The sequence below is a fragment of the Ictalurus furcatus genome, chromosome 6 (genome assembly GCF_023375685.1).
Source record: "Ictalurus furcatus strain D&B chromosome 6, Billie_1.0, whole genome shotgun sequence".
In the NCBI taxonomy this organism is placed as follows: Eukaryota; Metazoa; Chordata; class Actinopteri; order Siluriformes; family Ictaluridae; genus Ictalurus; species Ictalurus furcatus.
This window is the reverse complement of record NC_071260.1, coordinates 29,897,675-29,911,149: the sequence shown is the minus strand read 5'-3', so window position 1 is coordinate 29,911,149 and position 13,475 is coordinate 29,897,675. Positions and strand designations below refer to the sequence as shown.

The 13,475-nt window shown below is 41.5% G+C and overlaps 1 protein-coding gene across 1 annotated transcript in view; it reads left to right on the top strand.

Moving 5' to 3' along the window:
- The window catches only part of man1a2 (mannosidase, alpha, class 1A, member 2), an 82,885-nt gene that overhangs the window by 1,312 nt on the left and 68,098 nt on the right, over nt 1-13,475 (top strand). Inside the window, exons 1-2 of the mRNA XM_053627564.1 lie at nt 1-3,607; nt 4,245-4,745. The exon at nt 1-3,607 is cut by the window's left edge and continues 1,312 nt beyond it. Coding sequence (XP_053483539.1) covers nt 4,435-4,745 — 311 coding nt within the window. The 5' untranslated portion in view covers nt 1-3,607; nt 4,245-4,434. The remainder of the gene's footprint in view (nt 3,608-4,244; nt 4,746-13,475) is intronic.

The following is a 13,475-nucleotide window of genomic DNA, read 5'->3' as shown; positions in this document are numbered from 1 at the left end:
CACTCACCGTCCAGTTTATTAGGAACACCTGGACATTCATGCAGTTATCTAATCAGCCAATCATGTGGCAGCGGCGCAATGCAGAATTCATGCAGATACAGGTCAGGAGCTTCAGGTAATGTTCACATCAAACATCAGAATGAAGAAAAAGTGTGATCTCGGTGACTTTAACTGTGTCATGGTTGTTGGTGCCAGATGGACTGGTTTGAGTATTTCAGAAGCTGCTGAACTGGGATTTTCCCACACAACAGTCTCTGGGTGTAAAGAGGTTGTAAAGAGCACTTCCTGTCGACTCAAACCAGTCTGGTCATTTTACTCTGATCTCTCTAATCACCGAGCAGACCCTCCGCTCACAGGTGTTTTTTTTTTTTTTTTTTTTTGGCACCATTCTGGGTAAACTATAGAGACTGTTGTGTGTGCAATACAGTGTGCAACAGCGTCTGAAATACTCAAACCAGCCCATCTCGTACCAGCAACCATCAAAGTCTTGATATACTGACGATCAGGTACTTGTAGACTTTTGAAATAAATGTAGACAACCTTCATTCTCCACAGTGGATCATAGTGAACAGTGTGATGTCAAACACCAGGATAAACAAAAGCGATTTAAATATTTGTCACTGTCACATGATGACTGTGCAGATTCTGTGTCGCATTCCTAGTGTGAAGCCACTGCTAAACCAGAGACAATGTAAGAAGTGTCTTATCTGGGCTAAGGAGAAAAAGAACTGGACCGTTGCTCAGTGGTCCAAAGTCCTCTTTTCAGATGAAAGTAAATTTTGCATTCAAGGTCTCAGAGTCTGGAGGAAGAGGGGAGGGGAACAGAATCCAAGTTACTGGAAATCCAGTGTGAAGTTTCCACAGTCAGTGATGATTTGAGGTGCCGTGTCATCTGCTGGTGTTGGTCCAGTGTGTTTTCTCAAGTCGAGAGTCGATGCAGCATCTACCAGGAGATTTTAGAGAACTTCATGCTTCCAACTGATGACAAGCTTTATGGAGATGCTGATTTCCTTTTCCAGCAGGACTCGGCACCTGCCCACAGTGCCAAAACTTCTAGTAACTGGTTTACTGACCGTGGTATTACTGTGCTCGATTGTCCAGCCGACTCGCCTGACCCGAACCCCATAGAGAATCTGGGGACACCAGACCCAACAATACAGACGAGCTGAACGCCGCTATCAAAGCAACCTGGGCTTCCAGAAAACCTCAGCAGTGCCACAGGCTGATTGCCTCCATGCCACGCCGCATCGATGCAGTAATTCATGCAAAAGCCCGACCAAGTACTGAGTGCATAAATGAACAATTTTCAGAAGGTCGACATTTCTGTATTATAAATTCTTTATTCTAATATTTTAGGATACTGGATTTTTGATTTCCGTGAGCTGTAAGCCGTAATCATCAAAGATTAAAACAAAAAAGGCTTGAAATATTTCACTTTATGGGTAATGAATCTACAATATATGAAAGGTCCACTTTTTCAATTAAATTACGGGGGGGGAAAAATACTTTCCCATGATATTATAATTTGTTGAGATGCACCTGTATGCGAACCTGCTTTTCACTCCACATTCCAACAGACAAGTTGCTACTGGGGCTCACCAGGGCCGGGCGATATGACAAAAATATCACATCACGATACTCGAGGACATTTCTACGATACACGATGTGTATCATGATATATAAATTATTTAACAAACTATCTGCAAAACAGTAGTAAAATAAACAAAACCAAAACGAACGTTACTAACGCATCGCCCTGGTTCCCTCCACAAAAATCCAATAGGATTTTTCTATTGCCTTTTGGATTATAGCAGAAAATAAACTCTGTGCCCAACAACAGTTTATGATTCATACACGTTTCGTTCATTAAGATGAGATGAATAAGATTCCGAAGCCTAGATACAATCGCCAGAAGTAAAAAGCTAGTCTATAAATGAACTACACGGCGGTCGCATGACTTCAACGTCATCACCACTACGCTTCAGATAACTCTTTCATTCTTTATTTAAAAAAAAACCCCAAAACCCAACAGTTATACAATTTGAAAAAATACTATAAATTGATAGATATACAAGCTGGAAAGTTTGAATTGCAAGAGCGCGAGTGTAAACACAACGCGGCTGTAGTTAGTAGATGAGTTTTTCCTGTTCCGCGTGATGACGTTTAATGTCCGCGACAACCTCTGTAGTCCCATTTAGCCACTTGGGTTAGCAGCCGTCTTTTTCAAGACATGTTTAATCCTGAGTGGGGTATTACTGATGTATTTTATGGCGTAGTACAAAACGTGAACATATCTTGAGCTCGTGTTAACCACAGACCTTATTTCAGGCATTTAAACAAACAAACAAACAACAAAAAACCCATTGATTTCGGGACGATGGATGTCCAGTAGCCTACACATGAAAATTAAGTCGAGATCACGACAAAAAAAAACTGTTATTATGTCGAGATCACGAGAAAATTAAGTCATGATCACGATAAAACCAACAACAACAAAAATAAATAAAGTACTGCATGGCCGCTTAGGGCTTCCGTATTTTGGCGTTGTGCGTGTGGTTGGTAATTCCGCGACAGTCCCTGGGTTTACCAGGCGGCGCTCTCTGACAGGTTGCAGGCGGGCATAGTGGGCGGAGTCGTGTAGGCGGAGTCATGCTCCTGCTAGCTGTTGCAGGAACAACATCATGGACATTGAATGCTGGCGGTGCTTATATCAACTCACCAAAATGGGAGCTTCAGATGAGCTAGGATTCACGTTGAGGACTTGAACATGCAGACATTCGGAAAACTTGTATCTTTATGAAAACATCGTTGTGGTGTTTGTTTTACATTTCCGGTGGCGTCGTTTTAATCCGGAGCCGTGATGAGTGGATACAGTACAGGGCTACAGACACAGACGATTGGACTGCTGCACACATTTAGCTTTACTAGCTAGAAGCCTTTACACACAGACACACAGCATTTACTGCAGCTCGCATTCATTTAATTCTTACCGAGACCTTTTATTCGGGTTAAATGTTCTTGTAGGTGTTTAGACTCATTTCTCTTAATCGACGCTGTCGTGTTCGTGTGTACAGGGTGGTAACGGTAATCTCCGTGTTGCCACGGCATCAGCGGCGCGCGGGCCTGTTCCCCATACACACACACACACACACACACACACACACGCGCGCGCGCGCGAGAATACTATATGTATGTATGTATATATACACTATACACGTATATACTCTTATTCCAGTGTACAATAACGTGGCTGAGGCTTTAATAACGCTGACTGTTTTAACACACGCTGTGTGTAAACTGTGTGAAGGTTAGCCCCGACCGACCGTGCAGTTTCAGTGTCACGAAATGATATTTAGGCGCAACGTATTTGCGTTAATGTAGAAAATAAAACGTCCCTAGGTGTAATAGTACTTTGAATGAAATACGGCGAGGCAGGTAAGGGAGCACGCGCACGCACACGCACGCACGCGCCTGCTGTTTAGCGCTACACGCTAATATTGAGAAGCTAGCCTTGCTAGCTAATGCCTGGTTATCTTGGTGGAAAAAAAAAATCATCTCGCAGTCGGGAAACGCTTTTGGATGTCTGGTGGGAACGAGGATCCTCACGGTATGTGGACACGTGTTAAGTCGGGGAGGAGGGTTATATGTTTAATGTTAGCCGGAGAGTCCTGTGTGACGGTTTTCTGTAACGCCTCCAACCTGCTGCTGCTAAGCTACCGAAAGCTAGCTGAGTCTTTTAATGGGGAATATAAAAGAAATGAAAATGAAAACCTCTGCTTCCAAAAAAATAAATAAATAAATTATGAAGCCGTAGTAAGTTAAAAAATAAAAAATATATATATTTTAAACGGAATTGTTACTTGAAAGCTTGCTCGGTGTAACATTAGCCTGCTCTGTGTGCAATGCTTAGCATTTCATGTAGTATTGGATGTAATTGCATGGTGGTTGCTAAGTAACTCAAGTAGGTTAGCCTATATTTTGTTAGTAGATAAATTTGTTTACTTCCTAGCTGGTAATTTTCCTTAATGTTTTTTTTTTAATGGTGGAGTTACACCGCGATATTGTATGTATGTATGTATGTATGTATGTAAACCGTCCCCCATTATAAGAGCCTGGAATTGCCATGGAAACTGAAACAGGCTTTTCTTTTCAGCCTCCCTAATATTCATATAATATTTGAACATAATAATACCATGCTGCTATATTTATCACGAGTTCAAATATATATTTTCATTCCCTTTCAGAGCAAAAATGAGGCTGTAAAGGACGCCGTGTTCTTCATAACCAGGATGTACATCAGGCATTGGCAGCAGGACGCGTGTCTGCTGCGATGAGATGATAGAAGTGGATGAGATTATAGAAGTGGTCTACACATGAGAGAACTGGTGACGTTTGTTCCTCTGTATTTCCTGTTTGATATCTGAACGTCAGAATATGACCACGCAGGCTCTTTTGCCACTGTCGGGGCGCAGGATACCCACGCTGTCTCCAGGTGCGTCTTCGTTTCCGCACCACAGAGCGACCTTGCGGCTCTCGGAGAAGTTCATCCTCCTTCTCATCCTCAGTGCCTTTATCACCCTTTGCTTTGGGGCGTTCTTCTTCCTTCCGGACAGTTCTAAGCACAAGCGCTTTGACTTGGGTTTAGAGGATGTTTTGATACCGCACATTGAGCCTGGGAAGGAAGGACGACATAGCAGCGGGCAGGTCATACACGGGCAAGGAGTGCATGATGAGCATCGACACAGGTGAGGGAAAACGTCTGCGCCCTAACGTGCACGTTTAGCATCTGGAGCACCTTGTGTGTGTGTGTGTGTGTGTGTGTGTGTGTGTGTGTGATGGGTCGGAGTAGTATGATCTTTAGTTTTCTTTACTCTGCTCCGTTAGATTAGTGGATTTTGTTCCCCCCCGAGCTGTTCAATTTTAGCTACAAAGGAGTGAGCATGTGCAGACAGACCTGTCTTACATGGAAATGTATTGATTGTGCAGTACAGGTGAGCCTCTTTCGTGTCATCGAGTTTGTGGATGAAACCAACCGGTTTTTGTGACGAGATTGGACTTTCCACACTATAATTGGAGCAAAGTGAAATATTTCGAGCCTTTTTTCAGCTCATGGAAATCAAAAATCCAGTATCTCATAATAGTAGAATAAAGAATTTTGTTATAAGGGGCCGATGCCTTTTATAGACTAGACACACAACCTGATTCGTAAAAAGTTTACGATTGCAAACCTTTCTGTCTGACTAATCATGAGGCTTTACCCTCAATGATTTTAAGATGAGATCGGCGCTCCTGGAACACATAATGTGAAATAATTGTGTGCCACTGCAACCAAAGACAGTGTCAGGAATTATTTTATATATATATTATATATATTTCATTCGAGATGCACCGATACTAAATTTCTCAACCGATAACTGATGATTATTCAGAGTGATAAACTAGCAATATATAATATAAACCTTTTTATATATTAACATTAACTGGATATGAAATAGACTACTCTACAAATATATTTTTCTGTGTTTTATATATATAATATATAAATAGTATGCCTTTTTTTTTTTTTGTCAACTCATCTTCATTTAAATCTTTCAACGGTGTACTGGCCCTTTAATTCAGCGTGGCAAAAAAACCCAAACAAGATTAGACTCAACACTGAAACTCCCGCTTCACTGCTACAGCGTCCGGTGTATCATTTTTTATCAGTGCAGAGATTATAAATTGCAGTTTTGTTATCATTCCACACAAGAGACATCATCTTTACACACAGCATGAATTCCGTGTGTTTTCCCGCCCTCTTTTGATCGACAGGATATAATTACCCCGATCATCGGCTGTTTTTAAACCGTCGGTCGACAGCTCATAACGGGAACAATAGCCTTTCTCGGCCGATACATCAGTACATCTCTTTATGTATAGTTGTGTAGATATAGATGTGTAGATATAGAGAGAGAACGTTTCTCCGATATCTCTTCCCAGTTGCATCGTGACGTGCGTTATACGGGCTTGTTTCTGTAAAGATATTTGGCACGGAAAGACATGGTCGATGAATTACAGCTTCCTATTTCCTTATTACATGAAGTACACTTATCTTTGATGCAGCTACAGATTCCTCCTCGGCACCTTTTTAAAGCTTCACATTTATTGGCGTAACCTTGCATATATAACACATTATACCGAGGACATGTTTTTTTTCTGTTCGTGTGATCCCATTTTCTGATTAACAACATAAGCGGGAAGTTCAGCGAGATGGAGAATACATCATCGCTGTATGTTCTAGAGTTTGGCCAAGGTTTTATTGGGATTAACTGGTGAAAAATAATCATCGTAAAAGACCACTGAAATCCCGACGATCATCGCCATGCCGTGTTACGATCCGACTAACAGAAAACCTTCTTGTGAGAATAATGCAGGCTTTGTGCACATCAAAGGTTCATGATGGGTATTAATATATTGCAAGCGCACACACCAAAGAACAGGATGTATAGCGGATCTAAATGAAGCTGTGGGTTTTATTCATCAACGATTGAAGCACAGTGCAGATGGCTGGAGATGCTGAAAGGTTTCCCCGCCAGCTGGTACAGTACGGACTTGCTTTGGTGTAGGTAATATCGCCAAGTCAACATTAGCACTTTAATTGTCCACGATCAAGGTGTTCTGAATGATCCATAAACATTCTGCTGGTCTGGCACTTTGTTGAGGTTGCGTTTGTGTGCGAGTACATGTTCATGCACGCACACATTGCGCAAGTCTCTCATGTGAAGACAGTTGAGCGTGAAGACAGCTCCGGGTAGTTGGGTTTAAATAATAATAATACCAATAAAGCTGAAACCATGTCATGGCTAGTAACTAGGACTCATGGTCATTTCCACTTTCCATGTCATACTACTGTATATATCCAGGAATATTAAGATTTCTGTTCTGATTAGTTAATTCAGGTGTTTCAGAGACATCTTTACTAACAGCTGTGTCATTTCTATAAAACACTTGCAGTTGAACGGGATTGGAGAACTAGTAATGCTTGGGGTGGTTTAGGGGTTAGGATGTTTTCCTCGTGCCTCTGGGTTGGTTGGGAGTTTGAATCCTGTCTCCTCCCTGTGTTGCGGAGTTTGAATGTTCTCTCAGTCCTCCGGGTACTCCGGTTTCCTCCCTCAGTCCAAAGACATGCGTTGTAGGCTTATTGGCATTTCCAAATTGTCCATAGTGTGCGAGTGGGTGTGGAAGCGTGTATGATCGTGCCCCGCAGTGGGTTGGCACGCCGCCCTGTCACCGAGTCTCCTGGTATAGGCTCCAGACTCTCTGTGTAGGATAAGCAGTACAGAAAATGGATGAGTGCATGGAAGGATAGTAATGCTTTGTCCCTGCTGGTGTGTTACTTTTATTGCGTTGCCACTCTGGCCCTCTCCAGTGTTGGTGCTCGGACACAGTGGGTTTTTACCTGTTAATAAACGGCATTGTTTGGCGTTCATGTCCGAGATGATGCATGTCCAACGTCATGTGGTACCAGATGCAGTAGAAGTAATGGATAGTAATCTTGCCATCTTACATAGTTTGCAGTTGCGCTGGACCCTTAGGATCCTTAGCTGTCCGAATGTCTGCTCACACCACTGTTGGTTTATCAGTGAGGCTGCTTTGGTGGGTTTACAGCAGGAGTCACTGATCATGAATAATGCATTCTGCTGCCTGGTCATCTGCTTTAGCTCATGACCCACTGAGAGATGAGCTCATCCTGGCCTGAGCTCTGGAGGCAAACACAAGTACATTGTCTGATATCACTCACTCACTCCTGTCCTGTGCCGTGGCCTGTGCCAGCTAGTCCAGGCTCTACGGCACTTAACTGCAGCATTACAGTGAACTTTTTTGTAGTGAAACCATTGGCTCATGATTCTCATACAAATAGTTGATATTAATTATTTAATTGTCTTTTTTTTTTTTAATTTTTTTTAAAAATATACATTATTCTAGAGCGGTGCGATTAATAAAATTTTCGATTTCAATTTCGATCATGGCCTCCGACGATTATGAAAACAAAATAATGAAGATAAAAGGATAGTTGTGCCACATTCCGTTTTGCAATGTTCTGGTATTGTCTTTTTAAAAACCGAGCGCCAGTTTTTTTTTTGTTTGTTTGTTTGTTTGTTTGTTTTTTGGCCAAACTCGCTCCCCGCCAGGCTGCGGCATTTTTAGTTCATCTCAAAAAAAAAGTTTTGTTCATCGCTTCAAGGAGTCCGACGTGGAACTAAATGAAATAATGTTTGGTATCGTTGGAAAGATCGTTTCCTCTAGTGTCATGAGAGCCGGACTAAATACGCTCGTTTCCTTTCTAGAGCTCGCTAATAGTGAGCGACTACAGGCCGATCTAAACCAGGAGACACAATTTCACTGGCTGAGGAAGTTTAAAGTTCATTTCTGGCCATGCGATTCGCCGAAATGAGTCACGTGACGTGATCCACTCGCTTACGAGTGAGACGTCAGTACAGTAAAAAGAGACGTGGAAAACGAATGTAAACGGCTATCCATAGCGCCGATAAGTAAGGAGAGTACATGTTGAGGCATAGTGACCTAATTTATTTTTACATTAAGTGTGTGTATTATTTGTTTTCCTTCATTTTTTCAGCTGAATTATTTTCAAGGAAATCCACTGTTTAAAAATACAATCATTTTTATTTCTTTTTTAAAAAAAAAAAAATTTAATTTTAAAGTTCACTAAATTCAAGATGTTTCCAAAAATAACTCCAGCGACGTTTTTCTTCCTGCCGTATTGTATTGCGAGACCCACACCTGTAATGCACTTTGAGAGCAGAACAGTGAAAATGTCAGCCATGCGAACACCAGACATGCAGTTTGTAAAAGGATTATATTGAAAATGTGCTTTTATTTTTAATTTAAAAAGACGAAAAGGTGACGGTACCAGACTTTCATAAGTACCGGTGGTACCGAGTACACGCTGCAACGTGCAGCAAGACATACGGGCTGCGTCTGAAATTGCGTACTGTGACGGTACGTACTTAATCGGTACGTGTGTGTATTATGAATACGATCCCGGACGTACTATGTACATCCGCCATGTTAGCATCGTCATGTGACCTACGATGTCAGCATAAACACACACACCTTAAACAAGTTGACGGTTTATTCGGGTATTGTTAAACAAGTCCTGTTTAACCAAGGTTTAATACGTAAAAAGATCCGACGCGGTCTTCTGTGTTGGTTTTTTTTTTTTTTTTTTGTCTTTCTTCTGAGCTCATCCACGCTTGTCTCGTTGCATTGTGGGATTGTTTCCATCGGTTGCACACTGCAAAATCTCGCCGGAAGCAGTACGCCATCCGGGTATCTCTCACCTACTGTTTCTCGCCTACCGAGAATTCGGATGTACTGCCCCTCTGGCATACTGCGTTTCGCCTACTATATAGTAGGTAATCCGCTTACTTACCTATTATATAGTACACGAAATACATGTACAGGCGAAATGCTTGCAGTTTCAGACGTAGCCATGGCGACCGCCGGAGCAGGTCACAAAGGGAACATCATCAGTAACCTAAAACTGATTTAAAAACAGTGTTTTGTGTCGAAAGGAGGAAACTCGTCTAACCCCTTAAAGCACCTTAAAGACCGACACCCGGATTTATGCCAGTTTTTGGTTTTGTTACGTATTTATTTAAAACGATCATTGTTAATTTGCTTTTGTCGTGTAGGAGCTCTCGGACGCTCGTTTTCAGCTTTCAATGCTGTTACTGTGTAAAAGCCGCGCCCTTAAAATCGTGGCATTTTATTTACGGATAGATTAAGTGTGCTGTAGGAAGAGCGGCTGCTTAACCGCAGTATTTATTCAAGCAGGTGAGTTTCAGAATATGGTAGCGGTTGCATTATGAATGCTGTAGCGTAGTTAAATCCCAGTGTATTATTGCCAAAAAAAACAAAACTTGTTTTTGCTTACTTAAAGTTAGCATACACGCGTTTAACGCTAATCCGGTCAGGAGTCCTTATTAACCGTTTAATGCTTTCATTTTTCTCGGGGTAAAATAAATGGGGTGAAATAAATACACACCCGAGACTTTTTATATCTGAAGTTTAGAAAATAATAGCTGTGTGGCTAGCATGTTTAATATCAGTCTTTAATATCGGTCAGTCAGAAAAAACATTTCCACCCTTGTCCGGATAAGTCAAGGAGCTTTAATATTGAGGTACTTGAAGTACACAGAATGGCATTTTATAAAAATACATTTGATATTGATATTGAACTTTATGAATAAAATACCGTGTCGTTCAAGTTGGTTGTGTTTTGCTTTGGTAGCGAGTACCGTGGAATTTTGCTGGTACTGGCACCCTGACGACCCTACTTTAAACACGGTCTGCGTTACATTTAAAGCTGATGTTACCAATTATTCACCCATGAGCTGTTTGTAATGTAAAATTCTCCTCTTAATCCGCTCATCGAACAAGTAACAGGTTTTTAAATGTAGTTTCTCGATGTGATCAGATCTCCAGTAATTCAGTTCAAACAGGTTTAAGATGAAGGTGCACCTTCAAGCTTATTTGAGCAAAGCTTAAATCCGCAGATCATAGAGTAGGTTGTGCGCTCGTCTTTTGACCGAAGCCTTTTCCTTCCTTAAACGTTCCCTGCGAGTTCGTCTAGTCTAGTCTAGTAGGTCCCCTGAGACGCTACACTACTATGATGAAAAGGGAAGGAAATGTTCGAAAAGTGCAGCGTCTGTACTGCTGAACAGCGCGTCTACTGGCCCGACTGTACAGTAAGCATATTTAAAACTGAAGCTGCATTTGCTTTACTGTTCGGTCTGGTGTTTTATTCCGGCGTGACCCAAAAATCAAATTAAATTCCGAGGCAGCGGAAGGGGATTCGACGAATGCGATTTCACGGGGGTCTGGACACTCAGACCGGAGACGAATGTAGGTGACGCGTATCATAGACGTTATCCGTGGAGGTCTGACGATACACAATCAAGCCATATCACATGAGCAAGAGTGCGGTTAAACTGAGTATCGGCACGGCTGTGATTTAGCTTTGGCGCTCTCGCCTAGACCGATATATTCGGTATAACGCACGATCGCGAGTGCGATGTTCCTTTTATACAAACGTTCTGAGAGTAAGGACTTAATATTGAGTAAGTGAGCTTTTGGGCACAGTATGGCCAAATGTTCTATAGAAGAAACGAGCGGAGCGATGCACGCAGTGCGGTTCAACCAATCGAATGATCACTCGCTGTTGTATAAGAATGTGCATGTTATGAGCGTTCAGAGCCAGATGGAGTGTTTTTGTCGTCAGACTGCTGAGCTGTTGTGCACTAATGGAGACACCACTAATAGAAGAAACGGGCATAGACACATTTTGACAACAGGGTATTTATCTAAGACCTCTTGAGATCTATCCTTTGAGATGGTAATGCAATGTTTATTTTATTTTTTTTTTTCATTTTAAAAACACCATGGGTAGATATTTAGAAGTGCAGGAATGTCTCATTTAAAGGGATAGTTCACCCGAAAATGAAAATTCTGTCATCAGTTACTCATCCTCGTGTCGTTCCAAACCCGCGCGACTTTCATTCATCTTCGGAACGCAAGTGAAGGCATTTTTAATGAAACCTGGGAGATTTCTGTCACTCTGTTTACAGTCCAGTAACCAAAATGTTCAAGCCTTGTAAAAGTAATCCATGTGACTCCAGCGATTTAATCCAATACAACTGATACAATTAATACAGTTGACTTTATTTATTAAATATCTTCGTTCCCGCTTTGATCTCCGATACGCGAAGATATTTTGTGAATAAAGATTTAATTGTAGTTTTTTCGCGCGCACTACACGTTCGTATCGCTTTGTAAAATCGGGATTAAACCGCCGGAGTCACATGGATTACTTTTACGATGTCTTTATGAACTTTTTGGACCGTGAACCTTTTGATTACTGGACAGAAATCTCCCAGGTCTCATTAAAAATCTCTTCGTTTCCGTTCCGAAGACGAACGAAAGTCTTACGGGTTCGGAACGACACGAGGATGAGGAACTGATGACGGAATTGTTTTTAAATTTATTTTTTTTTTTGGTGAACTATCCCTTTAAGTCTTTCTGGTTCTCTTTTTACAGGATTGTTGGTGTTCTGATGCGTGTATTAAATTTCTCCTGCGATTTTAAGGAGTGTAAATTGCTTCTGATAAATGTTCAGTCGCGTCCAGGGCCCGCACACGACGATCTATCATAGTCCTGTACCAGCGTACTAGGACATCTCGTCTCATCCATCGTGAAAGTTGGTGTGGGCTGAAGCTATAAGTGGTTCTTGTTGGTGCTTTGTTCGCAAAATTGCGACATCTGTAACGTTTATCGTGAAAATGTTTTCAAATATTGTGATATATTACAAATACATCAGTGAACCAGATGAGAAAGGATGCCAAATCCAACACTAATCCAGCATTGGTGCAGTTCCTCAGTATTGGACCGGTGCGTCCCTCGTCCCATCGTGTTCCTCACCGATTCATGATAGTTATTATGACTGATGATAAGAGTGTTGTGCCGATGCTTTATTTATTTATTTATTTATTTATTTATTTATTTATTGGGATAATCACCTTTCATAATAAAGGTGTTGTGCTTTGTACTCACCACTTCAGCACATGTAAACAGAGCAGTGTGTGTTTTGTAATTGGATCAGAGGGGGAGGACTGTGTAATTATGTTTTATTGCGCCACTCTGCTCCAGGCCGCTCCACTTTGCCGTTACTACCACGTTAAAATGATGAAACGTGATTTGGCTCGTTAACAAGCAACTGTTGACCGAGAGATGAGCAAGGTGTCGGATTGTTCCTACATAAAGATGAAGATAAAAACGGACAAGCAGGGCCAAGAGATCATCAAAGACTGGGAATGGCCTTCGTGATGAACTGTATGATCAGTTCCGCGGCACCATGTATGCTGTGCATCTGATTTTATCACACACATCATCATGAATCCTCTGAGAAACTGAATACGTTTTACCTTCAGGGAAGTCAACCCTTTAACTGTAGATCTTAAGTACTTGGATGTGCTCGCAGAGCTTTTAATTGCTATAACCTCATGGGATTTGCTCTGTTTTTCCGAGCTATATTTTGAAAAGTGTGTGTTTGTTCGGAAAAAGGAGGTAGGTGATTGATGTGTTGGGAAATAGCAAAGTTAATTATTTATATGTAGACGAGAGCCAAGTTTAGCCTGCATGGTAAGCTGTATGACCTAGCTGGCTAGCCAGATATCATTGTGCACGGTCGTTAGTAACTGACTGATTGACTGCTGTTTAAATTTTTATCACCTTCCCCTCCATGTATAACTCCAGGACAATGGTGTGGGGGGGAAAAAAAAAAGAAAAAAAAAAAAGACCAAATGGCTCCTGTTAGGGCTGGGCGATATGACAAAAATATCATATCGCAATACTCGAGGAAACTTCTACGACTCATGATCATGTTATATAATTTAGCAAACAAACTGTCTGCACAA